The sequence below is a fragment of the Epinephelus moara genome, chromosome 4 (assembly GCF_006386435.1).
Source record: "Epinephelus moara isolate mb chromosome 4, YSFRI_EMoa_1.0, whole genome shotgun sequence".
Lineage (NCBI taxonomy): Eukaryota > Metazoa > Chordata > Actinopteri > Perciformes > Serranidae > Epinephelus > Epinephelus moara.
In genome coordinates, this window is record NC_065509.1 from 22,461,923 (window position 1) to 22,484,742 (window position 22,820).

A 22,820-nucleotide genomic window follows, 5' to 3' on the forward strand; every position below is an offset into this window, starting at 1 on the left:
CTTTTGTGAGTTTAACATCTGTGAAATTTGCTCTGTTAACATTAGTTTATGACAATTACCAATGCTGTCAGTGACAGTTTTCTCTTTTATATTTCTTTTCTTCATCTGCAGAGGGAATGGACACAACTTTTGTCAGTGACTTTGAAAGTGTGCTGTATCAAAGAAGAAGAGGTGCGTTAAATATCTGTGCTAATAATGGTGATTTCTTTTTTAAAATCTTGAAAGCATGGTAACTCACAATTACAAATTGTTAGCTCAATTGTCATTGTACTATATCTGTGTAGAATGTATAGCATTTTGAAGTTCACAATACTTTTGAGTTAGCCCTTTTCCTACTTACTATAAAAAAGACTAACTGGATGCTTTTAACTGCCCATCAACACACTTTATCTGGGATTGTATGTGTAAACCAATTTTACTAATTCTAAAATTCTTATGTTAATTTAAAGATCTATTGCAGCGTGCGGTATGTTTTCTAGGTTATTCAAAAGGACGCGTGTAAATCCATAACAAGCTGCACATGGCAGTAGAAAGTACAGTATTCTAAACTAAATGTGTCGGTGTTGTGTTCTGTGCTCAGGTTTCTGGACTGCTTGTGGATAATGCTGGACACACCTGAAGAACGTTTTCCTGCTTGTCTACTGTACTGGTAGCTAAATTAAATTACAATCGCTTTCATGTGACAACGAAGAAGAAATGTACATTTAATACACTCATGAGAACAAAATTCCAGATTTCGGCTAATTTGAATTAATTTCATATTTTATGACATAAGCACTGACTTGACTGTGCTAACATCACCCAACATGAAAGAGTCATGCTGCTGCATATGATGTTAACATAACTTCATGATCATTTTGATATTACTTGAGTCGAGTTTGTTGATGCTGGAATCATGAACAGCTAAAATGGCCCCTAGTTTAGGTTAAATTCAGAACTGTGACATTTACCATTAAGAGGTGAAAATGGAGAAACTGAGTCAAGCACAGTAATGGACTTACTGCATCAAAGACACCATTAACTGAGACTCATTAGAGTTTAGTATCATATTTGATTTAGTTTTATGATTTACGGCTAAAATTTGAATTTACAATATCAGTATGTTATTCATGGGGGGGGGGGCTACAATGTAGCACACATGAAGACAATCCAGCATTCAAGTTTAAAGGCATTGCTATGATGAGATGGTGGAGCTTCTGACCAGCTGGTTCTACTGAAGTTTGAATATCAAGCAATGAACAGCTAAAAGGTAAAATAGCGGGTGTTTGTTTGCACAGAAGCATTAGTTGACTGCATTATGAACTATAGTTTCTGTATGCCTGGGTCCAGTTCTTCGAATGAATCCGCCCAATCCATCGGAGTGTAGCAACCTGTCGAATCTGTCTGATATTAGCAAAGATTCCTTAGCAAATGATTTCTGCTTTTGACATAAAGGAAATTTAACAGCAACTTGTACAAAGAAGTGGCTTAGGTTAATACTGTAACGTCTGTGTCATTCAGTGGAGCATATGCCAAATGTCAAAGAACACTGGAAAGGTGCATGCCCTTGTTGCCCGCTATCTGTCTTACATGTGATTATTTTTTTCATGGAACTTATTGTCTCTGAAAGGGGACCTGCATCAATTTTGCACATCATGGTCTGTATCAGTTTTGGGGGAGTACTTTTGCATGTGTGAAAAAAGTTGTATAAAGCCTTTTGTGGCGAGAGGATGGATGCACAACACCTATCAAATAGCTGTCACATGAGTTAGTGCTGGTTGGTGCTGAAGACAAACTTTGAAAATTAAAAGAATCAGAGGGCCAGCAGTTAGACAGGAGTGAGGTTACCAGACCTCTGTAGCTTGCTCCTCATCTCTGCTTGGGGCTCAAGACTTCATGAGCTGCTACGAGCATAACACTGAATTTATGCCTTTATGATACATTCAAGTTATCACATATTAGTCTTTGTTGTTCAGCAAAACCCAAGAAGAAATGTCTTTCAATGTGTGTCGCTGTCCATGGTGCTGAAACAGTTAGGTCTGTGATTTTCTCACAGTTTTTTGCAGTTGTTCTGTCTTACTGCCTAATTGTCAGCTGGCTTTTTCCATTTCTGGCCACACATCCCTTTTCCCATCACAAGGCAATCGTCATTTGATTTACACAGAGAATGTATGAATTATTAATCATAATTAATCACAACAAATCTTGTGTCACTTAGTATTCTATGACTGCTTGGGACCCTGACTGGAGACAAAAAGCAACTACTACTACTACTACTACTACTTCAACTACTAATAGTACTACTACTACCACTAATAGTATGAATACTACTACAACAACAACTAATAATAGTATTACTGCTACAACTACTACTACTGATAATAATAATGCAATGAATTGTCTGTTCAGTGATGTATTAAGAAGGAATATTTTGTAACAAAACAAGAAAACTTCAAATGAGTCATAGGCATACAGGTACAGCATTTTATTCCGAATATATCTTCCGACTAAGTGAAAATAGTTGATAAGTCTTTTTTTTAGCAACCCATAACACATTCCGTTTGTAATTTGATTTTAAAGTCAATTAAAAGTTTTTTGTTTTTTTTTGATTCCATACTGTGTACAGACATTTATTTATTGTGATATGAATAATGTGTGTCTTTAGTGAATAAATAGTGGCTGGTTTTTACCCATGGTGCTTAAAAGTGCATTTCTATTATGGTTTATTAGTGCAAATGTAATGTTTACGTTTATTTAGTATTTAGGTTTTTGTTTTGAAGTAAACACACATTGGTCAATAAAATAAACTCTCATTCCATAAGCTACTTTTTTGTAACAATCTTTGTACAATATATTGTGGCGTTTATGTTTTACATGTGGCACACAGTTCGTGTTACAGTGGGTGAAAATGTGGTGCCTTGAGACTTTGTTGAGAATATTGTATGCAGGTGTAAAGAGTAAAAAGCGACTCATGGTGCCGCTGCAGGCCAGCACACAGTTTGCACCGACATCTCCACCCACTGTTACTGCATTAAAATCGGTTGTTAATTTTCAGTAGAATCCCCTCATTCCCCGGCTGATTTTCATCGCGTTCGATGTTGTAGCATGTTGGATTATTGACCTATTTTGGAATTTGACTTTTTGTTGCGTAGGCCTACAGTAATTTGCACACGTTGTGGGCTTGTGTTTTTTCCGACGATGGGAGACAAAGGATTTCCAGCGCTTCGCCCGATCCTCTGCTTTGCTTCCTTCATTGTAACGCTGCACCTCGTTAATGGAGACCTGAGTTATTCTATTCCAGAAGAAATGAAACGCGAGTCTGTTATTGGAAATATAGCCAAAGATCTCGGTCTTGATCTGAGGACATTATCTTCTCGAAAGGCCCGTATTGACTTTGAGGGTGCTCGTAAACGGTACTGTGATATTAATTTGAGAACTGGAGATTTGGTCACATCGGAGAGAATTGACAGAGAAAGCCTTTGTGGCAAAAAACCGTCGTGTGTTGTTGCGGTTGATGTGGTATTGGAAAATCCTCTGGAGCTTCATCGACTAAGTCTTCATATTCAAGATGTGAACGACAACTCGCCAAAATTCAAAAAACAATTGATTGAAATGGAAATAAGCGAATCAGCCGACAAGGGTAACCGCTTCTCTATCGAAGGGGCCCATGACGCAGATATAGGTCAAAATGCTGTTCAAAGATACAGCCTAGAAAAGAACGACAACTTTATTCTCGCTGTTGACAGCAATAAGGTTGAACTGGTACTGGAGAATACACTTGATCGAGAGAAACAAAAGGAGATTAATTTGCTTCTGACGGCTTTAGATGGTGGCTCTCCTCAGAGATCAGGTACTGTAGTGATACACGTCACTGTGCTGGATGCTAATGATAACGCCCCAGTGTTCAGCCAGGCCGTTTATGAAGCCAGTCTGCCTGAAAACTCTCCTGTAGATACTATAGTGATTATTGTTAGTGCTACTGACGCAGATGAAGGAGTGAATGGAGATGTGACATATGACTTAAGCCATGTGTCTGACGACGATGTAAATGCATTTTCTATCGATCCTAAAACGGGAGAGATCAGAGTGACTGGTTTGATTGACTTTGAAGAAAGCAGTTCTTTTGAAATGAGCGTGGAATCCAAAGATGGTTTAGGACTAACCTCTTATGCTAAGGTTATAATAGATGTTACTGATATGAATGATAATGCTCCAGTGATATACCTGAAATCACTGTCTAACCCCATACCTGAGAATGCGTCACCTGGTACAGAGGTGGGCATCATTAACGTGCAGGATAGAGACTCTGAGAATAACAGACAGGTCCGCTGCTCCATTCAACAAAACGCCCCTTTTAAGTTGGTTCCTTCTATTAAAAACTATTATTCTCTGGTGACCACAGGGCAACTGGACCGTGAAGTAGTGTCTGATTACAACATTACAATCACTGCCACTGACGAGGGCTCTCCACCTCTGTCCTCCTCTAAAACTGTTGAGTTATCTGTAGCAGACATCAACGACAACCCACCTGTGTTTGAGGAACAGTCGTACAGCGCATATGTGAGTGAAAATAACAAACCTGGCTCCACTTTATGTTCCGTTAGTGCTCGAGACCCCGACTGGAGACAAAACGGTACAGTGATTTATTCTCTGTTACCCGGTGAGGTGAACGGTGCCCCGGTGTCCTCCTATGTGTCTGTTAACGGAGACACGGGGGTGATCCACGCTGTGAGGTCGTTTGATTATGAACAGTTCAGGAGTTTTAAAGTCCACGTGATGGGCAGAGACAACGGTTCTCCTCCGCTGAGCAGCAACGTGACCGTCAGTGTGTTCATATCGGATGTGAATGACAACTCTCCTCAGATACTGTACCCCGGGCCGGAGGGCAACTCCTTCATGACCGAGCTGGTCCCCAAAGCTGCACACGGAGGCTCTCTGGTGTCCAAAGTGATAGCGGTGGACGCGGACTCCGGACAGAACGCCTGGCTGTCCTATGATATAGTGAAATCCACTGATCCGGGCCTTTTCACTATTGGTGTCCACAGCGGAGAGATCAGGACACAGCGGGACATTTCCGAGTCTGACAGCATGAAACAGAACCTGATTGTGTCAGTGAAAGATAACGGACAGCCCTCTCTGTCTGCCACCTGTTCCATGTATTTACTGATTTCTGATAACTTGGCTGAGGTGCCAGAACTGAAGGACATTTCTTATGATGAGAAGAATTCCAAACTGACGTCTTATCTGATCATCGCGCTGGTGTCTGTGTCGACGTTTTTCCTGACCTTCATCATCATCATCCTGGGTGTGAGGTTTTGTCGCAGGAGAAAGCCCAGGCTGTTGTTTGATGGAGCAGTTGCCATCCCCAGCGCTTATCTTCCTCCTAATTACGCAGATGTTGACGGCACAGGAACTTTACGCAGCACTTACAATTATGACGCCTACCTGACAACAGGTTCAAGAACCAGCGACTTTAAGTTCGTGCCATCTTACAATGACAACACACTGCCTGCTGACCAGACTCTGAGGAAAAGTCCATCAGACTTTGCTGATGCGTTCGAAGACTTAGAGCCGTCTGCAGAGGTAGGAACCGTTTACTTCACTGACAACAGTGCATGTTTGACTTTTTATTGAGTTCTTTTAATTTCTGTGTCGCTGCAGCGTGAGTTTGTGTCTCTGACAGTGAATATGCAGCCGCTGAAGCAAACATTTTGTATCATGTAGGGAAACATTTATTGGTCGGCATTGACGTCGTAAATTACACCAGAAATTTATTACATATTTTGTCTTTTGTGCTTCAACAGTGGTACTCCTCAATTGTTGTCTATTTATAAGACGTGCTTTTTATTTTTCATTTTTCGTTATTGTTTAAACGTTTGTCATTTCATCTCAGATTCTCCTTCAGAAAGATGAACGTTGAATGTGATTACATGACGGGATTGTTATTTCTATCATGTGAGTCAGTTATTGATTTTATACTGCTGCTGTTTGTAGATGATATTAATCGTGAGTATTCGCTATGTAGAATAACACAATCATTCGCGACCAAGGAGTGACTTCAACCTGTCCTTTGCAAGCAGACAATCTGGGCCGAAAGGAAACCTTGGTCGTTCAAAGAACAATTTTACCAACAAAGTGTAGTTGAGTGGAGCTGTCGCAGAACTATTTTTTAATCAAGCATTTAATGCAGGATGTCATTGGTCTTTGCTTTTACATATTTTGCTGTTAAACATCTTTTCAGTTTGCGTCAGTGGTTGTCACTTATTGGCATGATGCAAACAAAGCCCTTGTTTCTAAGTGAGCCGAGGCGTGGGTGGCTAACGGTTTAAATATTAATTTTAGTTGGTGTTTACGTTTTTGAAATTGTCGTAAACTCAGAATAGCACAGTCTAAGAACAGTGACCAGGAGACCAAAACAAAGTTCAGTATGTTAGTGCCACCAGCCCTGTCAAATCTTAAGGTATCTGTCCATGGTGCTGAAACACTCCTCAGGCGCTCACGCACACCCGCAACCGTAGATGACTTTTTCTCCTCCTTCATGGTGTTGCATTTGCGACATCTGGTTCTTGTTGAACTTCGGAATGAGACCGCGTTGGGTTCTTCATGACAATGCTGATCATGATCGGAATGTGATTTAAATGCAATGACAACTTTGAATTATTGTAGTTTATGCTGTTGCATCAGTCCATTGTCTCAATATGGAGCGCGCAACACTTTTATGTTACTACATTTTTTTATTTTTTTATTTTTTACAGTGGTAGTATTGTACTCACAGTTCAGCGGACTTCTCTTTCACATGCTCAAACAGTAGCATTCATTAGTGTATTGCCTACTTCCTATGTACAGACACATTTAGAAATCTAAAGCAAAGACAGTATACATTCCACACCATTTCTCATGTGGCTAAGCTGTACTGGGGTCAGTAACATCTACATCTCTATCGCTGAGCCACTGAATAAACCGCGTGTGTGTTTTAAGAATATGAAACATTTACCGCACATGCACAGTACATTTGAACGTGAGTGAATATAATATTAATGTGGTTTGAAACTGTGTGGACAATATTCTGTTACATTCTTGAGTGGAGACTAAAAATGACTCATGGTGTCGCTGTTGGCTGACGGATAACAGGCTCTCACCACTCCACCCACTGCTATATGGACATCAGCTGCAGATTTTCCAGACAAACGGTTACATATCCGAACATACTGTGTTGTAGTGATTGCTCTGATGTGTTGGATCGTTTGGTGTTTTTAGACGGTTTTTATTATTTCGCAGTCGGAGTTATAAGTTTTACAAGCTGAGGACGCCTTTTTGTGTCAGGATGGGAGACAAAGGATTTCCACCGCTTCGTCCGATCCTCTGCTTTGCTTCCTTTATTGTAACGCTGCACCTCGTTAATGGAGACCTGAGTTATTCTATTCCAGAAGAGATGAAACGCGAGTCTGTTATTGGAAATATAGCCAAAGATCTCGGTCTTGATCTGAGGACATTATCTTCCCGAAAGGCCCGTGTGGATGTTGAAGGAACTCGTAAGCGGTACTGTGATATTAATCTGAGTACTGGAGATTTGGTCACATCGGAGAGAATTGACAGAGAAAGCGTTTGTGGCAAGAAACCGTCGTGTGTTGTTGCGGTTGATCTGGTGTTGGAAAATCCTCTGGAGCTTCATCGACTAAGTCTTCATATTCAAGATGTGAACGACAACTCCCCAAAATTCAAAAAACAATTGACTGAAATGGAAATACGCGAGTCAGCGGTCAAGGGTAACCGCTTCTCTATCGAGGAGGCCCATGACGCAGATATAGGTCAAAATGCTGTTCAAAGATACAGCCTACAAAAGAACGACAACTTTATTCTCGCTGTTGACAGCAGCAAAGTTGAACTGGTACTGGAGAATGCACTTGATCGAGAAAAGCAAGAAGAGATTAATTTGGTTCTGACAGCTTTCGATGGTGGCTCTCCTCAGAGATCAAGTACTGTAGTCATACACGTCACTGTGCTGGATGCTAATGATAACGCCCCAGTGTTCAGTCAGGCCGTTTATAAAGCCAGTCTGCCTGAAAACTCTCTTCCAGATACCATAGTGATTACTGTTAGTGCTACTGACGCAGATGAAGGAGTGAATGGAGATGTGACATATGACTTGAGCCATGTGTCTGACGACGATGTAAATGTGTTTTCTATTGATTCTAAAACTGGAGAAATTAAAGTAACTGGTTTGATTGACTTTGAAGAAAGCAGTTCTTTTGAAATGAGAGTGGAAGCTAAAGATGGTTTAGGACTAATCTCGTACGCGAAAGTTATAATAGACGTTACTGATGTAAATGACAATGCCCCTGTTATTTACCTTAAATCACTGTCTAACCCCATACCTGAGGATGTGTCACCTGGTACAGAGGTGGGCATCATTAACGTGCAGGATAGAGACTCTGAGAATAACAGACAGGTCCGCTGCTCCATTCAGCAAAACGCCCCTTTTAAGTTGGTTCCTTCTATTAAAAACTATTATTCTCTGGTGACCACAGGACAACTGGACCGTGAAGTAGTGTCTGATTACAACATTACAATCACTGCCACTGACGAGGGCTCTCCACCTCTGTCCTCCTCTAAAACTGTTGAGTTATCTGTAGCAGACATCAACGACAACCCACCTGTGTTTGAGGAACAGTCGTACAGCGCATATGTGAGTGAAAATAACAAACCTGGCTCCACTTTATGTTCCGTTAGTGCTCGAGACCCCGACTGGAGACAAAACGGTACAGTGATTTATTCTCTGTTACCCGGTGAGGTGAACGGTGCCCCGGTGTCCTCCTATGTGTCTGTTAACGGAGACACGGGGGTGATCCACGCTGTGAGGTCGTTTGATTATGAACAGTTCAGGAGTTTTAAAGTCCACGTGATGGGCAGAGACAACGGTTCTCCTCCGCTGAGCAGCAACGTGACCGTCAGTGTGTTCATATCGGATGTGAATGACAACTCTCCTCAGATACTGTACCCCGGGCCGGAGGGCAACTCCTTCATGACCGAGCTGGTCCCCAAAGCTGCACACGGAGGCTCTCTGGTGTCCAAAGTGATAGCGGTGGACGCGGACTCCGGACAGAACGCCTGGCTGTCCTATGATATAGTGAAATCCACTGATCCGGGCCTTTTCACTATTGGTGTCCACAGCGGAGAGATCAGGACACAGCGGGACATTTCCGAGTCTGACAGCATGAAACAGAACCTGATTGTGTCAGTGAAAGATAACGGACAGCCCTCTCTGTCTGCCACCTGTTCCATGTATTTACTGATTTCTGATAACTTGGCTGAGGTGCCAGAACTGAAGGACATTTCTTATGATGAGAAGAATTCCAAACTGACGTCTTATCTGATCATCGCGCTGGTGTCTGTGTCGACGTTTTTCCTGACCTTCATCATCATCATCCTGGGTGTGAGGTTTTGTCGCAGGAGAAAGCCCAGACTGTTGTTTGATGGAGCAGTTGCCATCCCCAGCGCTTATCTCCCTCCTAATTACGCAGATGTTGACGGCACAGGAACTTTACGCAGCACTTACAATTATGACGCCTACCTGACAACAGGTTCAAGAACTAGCGACTTCAAGTTCGTGTCATCTTACAGTGACAACACACTGCCTGCTGACCAGACTCTGAGGAAAAGTCCATCAGACTTTGTTGATGCGTTCGAGGACTTACAGCCATCTGCAGAGGTAGGGTCCGTTTACTTCACTGACAACAGTGCATGACATTTTATTGAGTTCTTTTAATTTCTGTGTCGCTGCAGCATGAGTTTGTGTCTCTGACAGTGAATATGCAGCCGCTGAAGCAAACATTTTGTATCATGTAGGGAAACATTTATTGGTCTACGTTAACGTCGTAAATAACACCAGAAATGTATTACATATTTTTGCCTTTTGTGCTTCAACAGTGGTACTCCTCACTTGTCTGTTTGTAAGACGTGTTTTTATTTTTCATTTTCTGTTATTGTTTAGACGTTTGTCATTTCATATCATGGTTCTCCGTCAGAAAGATGAACGTTGAACGTGATTCCTTGACAGAATGGTTAATTATACGTGATTCAGTTACTTATTTTATGCTGTTGCTGTTTGTAGACAATGTTAATTGTAAGTAATTTCCTATGTAGAATAACACAATCATTCGCGACCAAGGAGTGACTTCAAACTGATCATTTTGCAAGCAGACAATCTTGGCCCAAAGGGAAACCTTGATAGTTAAAAGAACATTTTTTACAAGCTAAGTTTAGTTATAAGTGGACCTGTCACAGAACCATTTCTTTGATCAAGCATTTAACGCAGGCTGTCGTGGGACTTTGTTTTTGCATTATTTGCTTCTTAACATGTTTTCAGATTGTTTCAGTGGTTGTCGCTCATTGGGATGATCGAAACATAGCTTCTTTGTCTGAGTCAGTCGAGGGTGGGTGTCTAACGGCTAAGGTCTAAGTTTAAGTCGGTGTTTACTTTTGTGAAATTGTCTAAACTCAGAATAGCACAGTCTAAGAACAGTGGCCAAGACACCAAAACAAAGTTCAGTATGTTAGTGCCATCAGCCCTGTCAAATCTAAAGGTATCTGTCCATGGTGCTGAAACACTCAGGTGCTCACGCACACCCGCATCTGTAGATGTCTTGGTGTTGCAGTTACGACATCTGGTTCTTGATGTGCCTCGAAATGAGACCGGGCTGGTTTCTTAATAATCATGCTGATGATTATCTGAATGTGATTTACTTGCAATGAGAAGTTTGGGTTCTTGTAATTTATGCTATTGCCTCAGCTCATTGTCTTTATATCGAGTGCTCAACCGTTTTATAGTACTACAAACGTTTACAGTGGTAGTATTGTACTCAAATTTGGCTGGTATTTTCTTTCACATGCTCAAACAGTAGCATTAATTAATGTATTGCCTACTTATATGTACAGACACATTTTGAGATCTAAAGCAAAGATAATACATTCCACACCATATTTCATGATTTATCGCACATACACAGTAGCTACATTTGAAAGTAAGTGAATATAATATTAATGTCGTGTGAGACTTTGTGGCGAATATTTCTTGCATAGTAGTGTGAAGATTACAAGTGACACGTGGTGTCGCTGTTTACTGTCGGAAAGCAACGCTGTCACTACTCCACCCACTGCTATATGGATATCAGCTGCAGATTTTCCAGATAAATGGTTATATTTCCGAAGAAGCTGTATTGCGTACATTGCTCTGAGGTGTTGGATTATTTTGTGTTTTTAGACGGTTTTTATTGTTTCGCAGTGGGAGTTATAAATTGGACAAGCTGAGGACGCCTTTTTGTGTCAGGATGGGAGACAAAGGATTTCCACCGCTTCGCCCGATCCTCTGCTTTGCTTCCTTTATTGTAACGCTGCACCTTGTCAATGGAGACCTGAGTTATTCTATCCCAGAAGAGATGAAACGCGAGTCTGTTATTGGAAATATAGCCAAAGATCTCGGTCTTGATCTGAGGACATTATCTTCCCGAAAGGCCCGTGTGGATGTTGAAGGAACTCGTAAGCGGTACTGTGATATTAATCTGAGTACTGGAGATTTGATCACATCGGAGAGAATTGACAGAGAAAGCCTTTGTGGCAAGAAACCGTCGTGTGTTGTGAAGGTCGATCTGGTGTTGGAAAATCCTCTGGAGCTTCATCGACTAAGTCTTCATATTCAAGATGTGAACGACTGGAGCTTCATCGACTAAGTCTTCATATTCAAGATGTGAACGACAACTCGCCGAAATTCAAAAAACAACTGATTGAAATGGAAGTATGGGAGTCTGCGGAAAAGGGTAACCGTTTCTCTATCGAGGAGGCCCATGACGCAGATATAGGTCAAAATGCTGTTCAAAGATACAGCCTAGAAAAGAACGACAACTTTATTCTCGCTGTTGACAGCAACAAGGTTGAACTCGTGCTAGAGAATAAAATTGATCGAGAAAAGCAAAAGGAGATTAATTTGCTTCTGACAGCTTTCGATGGTGGCTCTCCTCAGAGATCAGGTACTGTAGTGATACACGTCACTGTGCTGGATGCTAATGATAACGCCCCAGTGTTCAGCCAGGCCGTTTATAAAGCCAGTCTGCCTGAAAACTCTCCTCCAGATACTTTAGTGATTACTGTTAGTGCTACTGACGCAGATGAAGGAGTGAATGGAGATGTGACATATGACTTGAGCCATGTGTCTGACGACGATGTAAATGTGTTTTCTATTGATCCTAAATCTGGAGAGATTAGAGTAACTGGAGTGATTGACTTTGAAGAAAGCAGTTCTTTTGAGATGAGAGTGGAAGCTAAAGATGGTTTAGGTTTAACCTCTTATGCTAAAGTTTTAATAGATGTTACTGATGTGAATGATAATGCTCCAGTGATATATCTGAAATCATTTTCTAACGCCGTACCAGAGAATGTATCACCTGGTACAGAGGTGGGCATCATTAACGTGCAGGATAGCGACTCTGAGAATAATGGACAGGTCCGCTGCTTCATTCAGCAAAACGCCCCTTTTAAGTTGGTTCCTTCTATTAAAAACTATTATTCTCTGGTGACCACAGGACAACTGGACCGTGAAGTAGTGTCTGATTACAACATTACAATCACTGCCACTGACGAGGGCTCTCCACCTCTGTCCTCCTGTAAAACTGTTGAGTTATCTGTAGCAGACATCAACGACAACCCACCTGTGTTTGAGGAACAGTCGTACAGCGCATATGTGAGTGAAAATAACAAACCTGGCTCCACTTTATGTTCCGTTAGTGCTCGAGACCCCGACTGGAGACAAAACGGTACAGTGATTTATTCTCTGTTACCCGGTGAGGTGAACGGTGCCCCGGTGTCCTCCTATGTGTCTGTTAACGGAGACACGGGGGTGATCCACGCTGTGAGGTCGTTTGATTATGAACAGTTCAGGAGCTTTAAAGTCCACGTGATGGGCAGAGACAACGGTTCTCCTCCGCTGAGCAGCAACGTGACCGTCAGTGTGTTCATATCGGATGTGAATGACAACTCTCCTCAGATACTGTACCCCGGGCCGGAGGGCAACTCCTTCATGACCGAGCTGGTCCCCAAAGCTGCACACGGAGGCTCTCTGGTGTCCAAAGTGATAGCGGTGGACGCGGACTCCGGACAGAACGCCTGGCTGTCCTATGATATAGTGAAATCCACTGATCCGGGCCTTTTCACTATTGGTGTCCACAGCGGAGAGATCAGGACACAGCGGGACATTTCCGAGTCTGACAGCATGAAACAGAACCTGATTGTGTCAGTGAAAGATAACGGACAGCCCTCTCTGTCTGCCACCTGTTCCATGTATTTACTGATTTCTGATAACTTGGCTGAGGTGCCAGAACTGAAGGACATTTCTTATGATGAGAAGAATTCCAAACTGACGTCTTATCTGATCATCGCGCTGGTGTCTGTGTCGACGTTTTTCCTGACCTTCATCATCATCATCCTGGGTGTGAGGTTTTGTCGCAGGAGAAAGCCCAGACTGTTGTTTGATGGAGCAGTTGCCATCCCCAGCGCTTATCTCCCTCCTAATTACGCAGATGTTGACGGCACAGGAACTTTACGCAGCACTTACAATTATGACGCCTACCTGACAACAGGTTCAAGAACCAGTGACTTTAAGTTCGTGTCATCTTACAATGACAACACACTGCCTGCTGACCAGACTCTGAGGAAAAGTCCATCAGACTTTGCTGATGCCTTTGGAGATAGCGATGCTTCACCTGAGGTAGGAACATCAAACAAATCCGATCAGAAACGATGTTGTGCTTTTTCAAACTTATGACTGGCAGTGTGATGTTACTTTTGCTACACATACTCTTTTTTTTTTTTTAGATGCATCTCTTCATCATTAGTTGCATTTTCTGCCCATTGTGCAATATTTCCCCATAGTTGCCTTTGTTTCTGTCTTTGTAGATATATTAGTGCTTGGACACACAAAGATTTTGAGTCTTTTTTAAGCATGGTGCAAATATTCACTCCTGATTTTTTTTTCTTTTCCAAGGTTTAGTCTTTGCCACCATATCTACAAGAATCACAGACGAGTAAAACCTGTAACTTAAACTATTGAAAACACATTGAAGTTCCTTTCCTTTTCTCTCAGAGATCAACTCAAGAGGGAACTATCAAACATGTCCTGTTCTCAGTGGTTGTTTTTGTGCTTAAGATTAATTCTCATTAATTCACTCGTTATCATTGCAATCAAACCCATATGTTGTAACATATGTTATAGCGTCGGAATTTGATGAGTTAGAAGTGGGGATGTTTTGTTTTAGGCGTTTGGGGTCTTGTTGTCTGTCATTTATGTTGTACATCTTTCTTCAAGGGACATTTTAAGCTTTTTGTTGTCACAGTTGTTTTTCTTTTTTGTCCAGCAGTTTGGTTTGTGACTTCGGATGCAGGACTTTGTGGTGTTTTAAGTGAACTGTTTGGTCAGTGAAGGATATTTTTGTTCATTTTCATAGTCATCGTTGTGCATTGCATCAGCAGATGTTCATACATCTCTGCTTCTCTATCTTCACAAAGATGGAGCTCATCATTTTCGGTTTTTGTGTGATCCATATTTGTTTTTTTTGTTTTTTTTTGTGACAAAACAATTAGTGTCTTATTGAAGCTCCTTGTTACATTTCACATTTCTTTGAGTTTTTTGCAGTGAAACCAAAGAGAGATTTCCCATCTAGAGGGTTTATTTAAATACTTTGAGGCTCAAAGAGGTAAAATGACCCACTATTTAAAAAAAGATTCAAAGATCAGACCAAAGTACAAACAAAACAAAACAACATAAAAAACAAATAAAAAACAAAACTTGTGTGACAGAACTTTTTCTGCTTTCCCTTCCTGTCAGTAACTTCAGGGCTGCTTTATTTAGTGCCCAATTTGGAGGGGTCAACCCATGGGATGGGAACCTTTGAACTAAACTGCAGAACTGCATATAAATTAAAACAAACTCCAGATCGGCCAGTTTCAATGTTGAAAAAATGATTACACATTGATGCTTCAGTATTAACAATCTAATAATAGCAGAATAAAATATCTTTTTTTTTTTTTCTGCTGAACGAATTTGTTTTCCTCTGCTCCTTAAAATTAATTTTGCTGATAGTAGTATTGTACTTCTACTTCAGTAAACTTTCAAATCCAGGTATTTTACTTGTAATGGAGTATTTTTACAATGTGGTATTTGTACTTTTCCTTCAGCAAACTGAGTATTTCTTCCGCCACTCTCCATGGTGCTGAACCTTGCACCGCTGCTGTGCTGCAGATGAAATTCTTTATCTTGAACTACTAGGGACATTTAAGCTGTATTTTTATGATCAGATATTGAGGACACAATGAAACAGTCATATTCAATCAGATTTTGCCCCTTTTCTCTGCATGTTATCCATTCCATTGATGCTTTCCCCCACATTTACTGCGCAGGTTGTGTGGACATGAGTGAATATGACATTGGCGTGATTTTAGGTTTTGTGAAGAATATTTCCGAACATAATACTGTGAAGATAGTTAAACGACTCGTGGTGTCGCTGTTGGCTTGCAGAAAATAATCACACACCACTCCACCCACTGGTGCTGAATGGATATCAGTTGTATTTTTGCGGGGTAATCGGCTAAATCCTCGGACATACTGTATCTTTTGGACACTGATGCGAAGTGTTGGATTACTGACTCTTTTTTTTTGTGGTTAAATCCGTTATTTCGCTGTGGACAGTAAGTTTTACGAGCCGAAGACGCGTTTTATGTCAAGATGCGAGACAAAGGATTTCCAGCACTAGGCCCGATCTTCTGCTTTGCTTCCTTTATTGTAACGCTGCACCTCGTTAATGGAGACCTGAGTTATTCTATCCCAGAAGAGATGAAACGCGAGTCTGTTATTGGAAATATAGCCAAAGATCTCGGTCTTGATCTGAGGACATTATCTTCCCGAAAGGCCCGTGTGGATTTTACGGGGACTCGTAAACGGTACTGTGATATTAATCTGAGTACTGGAGATTTGATCACATCGGAGAGAATTGACAGAGAAAGCCTTTGTGGCAAGAAACCGTCGTGTGTTGTGAAGGTTGATCTGGTGTTAGAAAATCCTCTGGAGCTTCATCGACTAAGTCTTCATATTCAAGATGTGAACGACAACTCGCCGCAATTCAACGACAATTTGATTGAAATGGAAATAAGCGAGTCAGCAGACAAGGGTAACCGCTTCTCTATCGACGAGGCCCATGACGCAGATATAGGTCAAAATGCTGTTCAAAGGTACAGCCTACAAAAGAATGACAACTTTATTCTCGCTGTTGACAGCAACAGGGTTGAACTGGTACTGGAGAATACACTTGATCGAGAGAAACAGAGAGAGATTAATTTGCTACTGACAGCTTTCGATGGCGGCTCTCCTCAGAGATCAGGTACTGTAGTGATACACGTCACTGTGCTGGATGCTAATGATAACGCCCCAGTGTTCAGCCAGGCCGTTTATAAAGCCAGTCTGCCTGAAAACTCTCCTCCAGATAGTTTAGTGATTACTGTTAGTGCTACTGACGCAGATGAAGGAGTCAATGGAGATGTCACTTATCACTTTGGTCATGTTTCTGACGACGATGTAAATGTGTTTTCTATTGATCCTAAAAGTGGAGAAATCCGAGTAACTGGTTTGATTGACTTTGAGGAAAGCAGTTCATTTGAAATGAGAGTAAAAGCTAAAGATGGTTTAGGTTTAACCTCTTATGCTAAGGTTATAATAGATGTTACTGATGAGAATGATAATGCTCCAGTGATATATCTGAAATCACTTTCTAATCCCATACCTGAGAATGTGTCACCTGGTACAGAGGTGGGCATCATTAACGTGCAGGATAGAGACTCTGACACTAACGGACAGGTCCGCTGCTCCATTCAGCAAAACGCCCCTTTTAAGTTGATTCCATCTATTAAAAACTATTATTCTCTGGTGACCACAGGACAACTGGACCGTGAAGTAGTGTCTGATTACAACATTACAATCACTGCCAGTGACGAGGGCTCTCCACCTCTGTCCTCCTCCAAAACTGTTGAGTTATCTGTAGCAGACATCAACGACAACCCACCTGTGTTTGAGGAACAGTCGTACAGCGCATATGTGAGTGAAAATAACAAACCTGGCTCCACTTTATGTTCCGTTAGTGCTCGAGACCCCGACTGGAGACAAAACGGTACAGTGATTTATTCTCTGTTACCCGGTGAGGTGAACGGTGCCCCGGTGTCCTCCTATGTGTCTGTTAACGGAGACACGGGGGTGATCCACGCTGTGAGGTCGTTTGATTATGAACAGTTCAGGAGCTTTAAAGTCCACGTGATGGGCAGAGACAACGGTTCTCCTCCGCTGAGCAGCAACGTGACCGTCAGTGTGTTCATATCGGATGTGAATGACAACTCTCCTCAGATACTGTACCCCGGGCCGGAGGGCAACTCCTTCATGACCGAGCTGGTCCCCAAAGCTGCACACGGAGGCTCTCTGGTGTCCAAAGTGATAGCGGTGGACGCGGACTCCGGACAGAACGCCTGGCTGTCCTATGATATAGTGAAATCCACTGATCCGGGCCTTTTCACTATTGGTGTCCACAGCGGAGAGATCAGGACACAGCGGGACATTTCCGAGTCTGACAGCATGAAACAGAACCTGATTGTGTCAGTGAAAGATAACGGACAGCCCTCTCTGTCTGCCACCTGTTCCATGTATTTACTGATTTCTGATAACTTGGCTGAGGTGCCAGAACTGAAGGACATTTCTTATGATGAGAAGAATTCCAAACTGACGTCTTATCTGATCATCGCGCTGGTGTCTGTGTCGACGTTTTTCCTGACCTTCATCATCATCATCCTGGGTGTGAGGTTTTGTCGCAGGAGAAAGCCCAGACTGTTGTTTGATGGAGCAGTTGCCATCCCCAGCGCTTATCTCCCTCCTAATTACGCAGATGTTGACGGCACAGGAACTTTACGCAGCACTTACAATTATGACGCCTACCTGACAACAGGTTCAAGAACCAGTGACTTTAAGTTCGTGTCATCTTACAATGACAACACACTGCCTGCTGACCAGACTCTGAGGAAAAGTCCATCGGACTTTGCTGATCCGTTCGAGGATTTACAGCCTTCCGCCGAGGTAGGACCCATTCAAACTACTTGCAACAGTGCATTTTTGGCTTATTTATGGATTCATTTTAATCTTTCTGATTGCTTCTTGTGTTATGTCTACAAAAGTCATTATGTATTTGCTGAGGTAAACTTTTTCCATAATGGAGGTAAACGTATTTATTCACGGTTGCTTTTGAGTTTGTGAATTACGTTAGTAAAATGATCTTATGTTTTTGCCTGTTGCCTTTTAAGACTATGGGACTTCTGGCTTGTTGTCTAATTTTAAACTTTTTTTCTCTTAGTATTTCAACCATTAATCAACATGTAGATGTTGGTGGTCATTTAAATATCATCCCTTTTCATCTAATTTAGTTCTATAAACAATCACAAACAAGGAGTTCGTTCAGCATCATCAAGCACAGCCGAAAAATTGGGCCTAGTGGAAAAATATATATCCCCTTCCCCTCCAAAAATAAATAAATAAATAAATAAACCAGGGAAGTGTAGTTCTCAGTGACGCGGACACAGAATTGTTTGTAATTTTAATCAAGCACTTTGCGCAGGCTTTCGCGAGTCTTGTACATTTTTCATTGCAGAACATTTTTTGCAGTCATCAGCATGTGTTACTGTTACTTATAAGTAAATTATGTCATGAACACTCTTATTGCTGAATCAACCGAGGGGTAGGTGTCTAACGTAAAAGTCTATGTCGGTTTTTGCGAAAACGTTTTTCATTCACATTAGTGCACTCTAAGAAAACTCGCCACGAGAACAACACGGCATTCAATATCCTTTAGCCATCAGCCCTGCAAAATCTAAAGGTATCTGTCCATGGTGCTGAAACGCTCCTCGGGCGCTCAAGACGGGACGCATTTTCCTTGTCAGGCATGATGTGTGAATGTTAGTAATCATACCTCTGATGATAATAATTTGATTTCTATGCAATGAGATCTTCGGATCGTTGTTATTTCAGTGATTATTTCAGCCCATTGTCGTAATATGAAATCCTAAAACACAGTTCTATATCAAATTAATATGTTACAGTGGTATTTAATGTTACAGTGTTGTACACAAAATTTACCTGGCCTTCTCTTTCGGGGGCTCAAATAGTAAGATTCATTTCTCTATATCCTGTCTGTTTTTTAGAAAACTAAGGAAAAGATTTAAAACCAAATGTCATTGAACTCAACTGAACACGGGTCGGCAACACCCACATCTACAAAACAGAGCCAGTTATAATGAATGGCTCGGTTGGGTTTTCAGAAAATAAACAAAGATTTAGCGCTCATACACAGATAATTTGAACGTCAGTGGGTATTGTATTAATGTGGTGTTAGACATTGTGGATAATATTTTATGCCATACTTGTGTAAAGATTAGAAGGTACACATGGTGTCGCCGTTGGCTTATAGATAACAGGGTCTCACTACTCCACCCATTACTAGTAAAAGAGTATCTGCTGCAGATTTTTCTGAGAAACGGTTACGTTTCTCAGAAAAATCAGGAGCCATCTGCAGAGGTAGGAACCCCTTAGAGTACTTCTTTGGCAACAATGCATTTTTGGCTTGTTTATGGACACTTTTTTAATTTCCCATCGGAAGCATCTTGTGTTTTTCTCTAAAAGTGATTGTGTAGGTGCTGACTTTAACTTCTTGCAAAATTGAGGAAAACATTTTTTTGTTCCCCATATCTTTGTAAATTACCTTCGAAAAGGATCCCATATTTTTGCGAGTCGTTCTTTAAAACTGCGGGACTCCTCGCTGAGTGTGATTTGTGAAACTTTTTTATTTGATTTTGGAATTTGTTTCTTTTTTTGTTTACTTAATGTTAATTCATATATGTCAATGGTATTTTGATTATTTCTTTTCGGGTCATATCTCAGAAAAATTCTCTTTGAATACCATACCTTTGCAATATCGTCATAGTATGTTATTCAGTTCTGTGGTTTCATAAAGTTGATATTTGTCGAGTCTCTTAAGGAGGACTAATGCGCTATATCACAAGCGCATTTTTAATCATGATAGTGTAGTAATAAGTGACGCTGTAACAGAATTCTTAATCACTCATTTTGCGCCAACTCTCCCGTGTCCTTACATTTGCATTGTTTGCTGCAAAACATTTTTTGCAGTCATCAGCATGTGTTATTGACTGTTGCTTATCAGCAAGTGATTTTAACAAAAGTCTTACTTTTGAGTCAGCCGAGCGGTAGGATGCTAACGGTTTAGGATTCTGTTTAAGTTTGTGTTTACTCTAAAACTGTCACAAACTAGCATTTGTTTAGTGTAACAAAACTGACCAGGAGACCAACATAGCGTTCAATGTGTTTGTTACGTCAGCCCTGTCAAATCTGGAGCTGCTGTCCATGGTGCTGAAACATTTCTCAAGCTCTCAGGCTGCTTCGAAAACTGAGATATCGTATTCTCCTCAGCCATAATGTCTGCATTTCTGTAATCATGCTGATGATTATAATAATAAGTTGAGTTATATGCAATGAAAACTGCGAATTGTTGGAATTTAAGTCATTGGTACAGCCCACTGTTTTCAATATGGAACAGCGAACCACTATTAAATCGCAATAATATGCCACCGTGCGTAAATGTTAAAATGTTGTAGTCAAAGTTTAGCTGGTCTTTTCTTCTGAATACTCAGATGGAGTATTTGTTTATTTATAACTTATATGCTGTTAATAACAACTTGTTTGAAGCTAAAGCGAAAGTAACATTTCACACCAAATTTTATTTTGCTCAGCTGTACTGGGTCAGCAATACCTCTCCAAAGCTGAACCAAATACAATGAATTGCTGACGTTTGTGTTTTAAGAAAATTAAACTCTCACCACACAGTTTATTTGAATGCGAGTGAATATAACCTTAATGCGGTTTGAAACTAGTTGAGGAATATTTTATTAGATGTTAGTGTGAAGATTAAAACTGACTCATGGTGTCGCTGTTGACTGACAGATAACAAGCATTCACTACTCCACCTACTAGTACTACAAATATATCAGCTGCAGATTTTCTGGAGAAACCGTTACATTTCTGAACGTCTGGCATCATACCTATTGCTGTCAATTGTTGGATTATTTAGCGATTTTGGACATCTATTATTTTGCACTACAAAGTGTAAGTTGCGCAAGCTGAGGACGCCTTTTTGTGTCAAGATGGGAGACAAAGGATTTCCACCGTTTCGTCCGATCTTCTGCTTTGCTTTCTTTATTGTGGCGCTGCACCTCGTTAATGGAGACCTGAGTTATTCTATTCCAGAGGAGATGAAACGCGAGTCTGTTATTGGAAATCTAGCCAAAGATCTCGGTCTTGATCTGAGGACATTATCTTCCCGAAAGGCCCGTGTGGATTTTACGGGGACTCGTAAACGGTACTGTGATATTAATCTGAGTACTGGAGATTTGATCACATCGGAGAGAATTGACAGAGAAAGTCTTTGTGGCAAGAAACCGTCGTGTGTTGTGAAGGTTGATCTGGTGTTAGAAAATCCTCTGGAGCTTCATCGACTAAGTCTTCATATTCAAGATGTGAACGACAACTCGCCAAAATTCAGAGAAAATGTTATTGAAATGGAAATATGGGAATCGGCTGAAAAGGGTAACCGCTTCTCTATCGACGAGGCCCATGACGCAGATATAGGTCAAAATGCAGTTCAAAGGTACAGCCTAGAAAAGAACGACAACTTTATTCTCGCTGTTGACAGCAACAAGGTTGAACTCGTTCTACAGAATAAACTTGATCGAGAGAAACAGAAAGAGATTAATTTGCTTCTGACAGCTCTAGATGGTGGCTCTCCTCAGAGATCAGGTACTGTAGTTATACACGTCACTGTGCTGGATGCTAATGATAACGCCCCAGTGTTCAGCCAGGCCGTTTATGAAGCCAGTCTGCCTGAAAACTCTCCTTCAGATACCATAGTGATTACTGTTAGTGCTACTGACGCAGATGAAGGAGTGAATGGAGATGTGACATATCACTTTGGCCACGTATCTGATGACGATATAAATGTTTTCTCAATTGATCCCAAAACTGGAGAAATTAAAGTAACTGGTGTGATTGACTTTGAGGAAAGGAGTTCATTTGAAATGAGAGTGCAAGCTAAAGACGGTTTAGGACTAACCTCTTACGCTAAAGTTATAATAGATGTCACTGATGTGAATGATAATGCTCCCGTGATAAATCTAAAATCACTTTCTAACCCCATACCTGAGGATGTGCCACTTGGTACAGAGGTCGCCATCGTTAACGTGCAGGATAGCGACTCTGAAACTAACGGACAGGTCCGCTGCTCCATTCAGCAAAACGCCCCTTTTAAGTTGGTTCCTTCTATTACAAACTATTACTCTCTGGTGACCACAGGACAACTGGACCGTGAAGTAGTGTCCGATTACAACATTACAATCACTGCCAGTGACGAGGGCTCTCCACCTCTGTCCTCCTCTAAAACTGTTGAGTTATCTGTAGCAGACATCAACGACAACCCACCTGTGTTTGAGGAACAGTCGTACAGCGCATATGTGAGTGAAAATAACAAACCTGGCTCCACTTTATGTTCCGTTAGTGCTCGAGACCCCGACTGGAGACAAAACGGTACAGTGATTTATTCTCTCTTACCCGGTGAGGTGAACGGTTCCCCGGTGTCGTCCTATGTGTCTGTTAACGGAGACACGGGGGTGATCCACGCTGTGAGGTCGTTTGATTATGAACAGTT

The 22,820-nt window shown here is 41.3% G+C and overlaps 4 protein-coding genes across 4 annotated transcripts in view; all 4 read left to right on the plus strand.

Annotated features, from left to right (window-relative positions):
• The first annotated feature begins 3,132 nt into the window (after positions 1 to 3,132).
• Positions 3,133 to 22,820, plus strand: part of LOC126388510 (protocadherin gamma-C5-like) — a 329,671-nt gene continuing 309,983 nt past the window's right edge. The window contains exon 1 of the mRNA XM_050041666.1: positions 3,133 to 5,434. Coding sequence (XP_049897623.1) covers positions 3,178 to 5,434 — 2,257 coding nt within the window. The 5' untranslated portion in view covers positions 3,133 to 3,177. The remainder of the gene's footprint in view (positions 5,435 to 22,820) is intronic.
• LOC126388560 (cadherin-23-like) overlaps positions 7,126 to 22,820 on the plus strand; it is a 38,124-nt gene continuing 22,429 nt past the window's right edge. Inside the window, exon 1 of the mRNA XM_050041757.1 lies at positions 7,126 to 9,560. Within this exon, the coding sequence (XP_049897714.1) occupies positions 7,304 to 9,560 (2,257 nt within the window). The 5' untranslated portion in view covers positions 7,126 to 7,303. The remainder of the gene's footprint in view (positions 9,561 to 22,820) is intronic.
• Positions 11,228 to 14,017, plus strand: LOC126388561 (protocadherin gamma-A12-like). Its single transcript, XM_050041758.1, has 3 exons — positions 11,228 to 11,652; positions 11,685 to 13,735; positions 14,012 to 14,017. Exons 1-3 carry the CDS (start codon positions 11,307 to 11,309, stop codon positions 14,015 to 14,017), a joined length of 2,403 nt encoding a protein of 800 aa, XP_049897715.1. The 5' UTR covers positions 11,228 to 11,306.
• Positions 15,718 to 22,820, plus strand: part of LOC126388562 (protocadherin beta-16-like) — a 14,286-nt gene continuing 7,183 nt past the window's right edge. The window contains exons 1-2 of the mRNA XM_050041759.1: positions 15,718 to 16,251; positions 21,768 to 21,819. Of these exons, the coding sequence (XP_049897716.1) occupies positions 15,749 to 16,251; positions 21,768 to 21,819 (555 nt within the window). The 5' untranslated portion in view covers positions 15,718 to 15,748. The remainder of the gene's footprint in view (positions 16,252 to 21,767; positions 21,820 to 22,820) is intronic.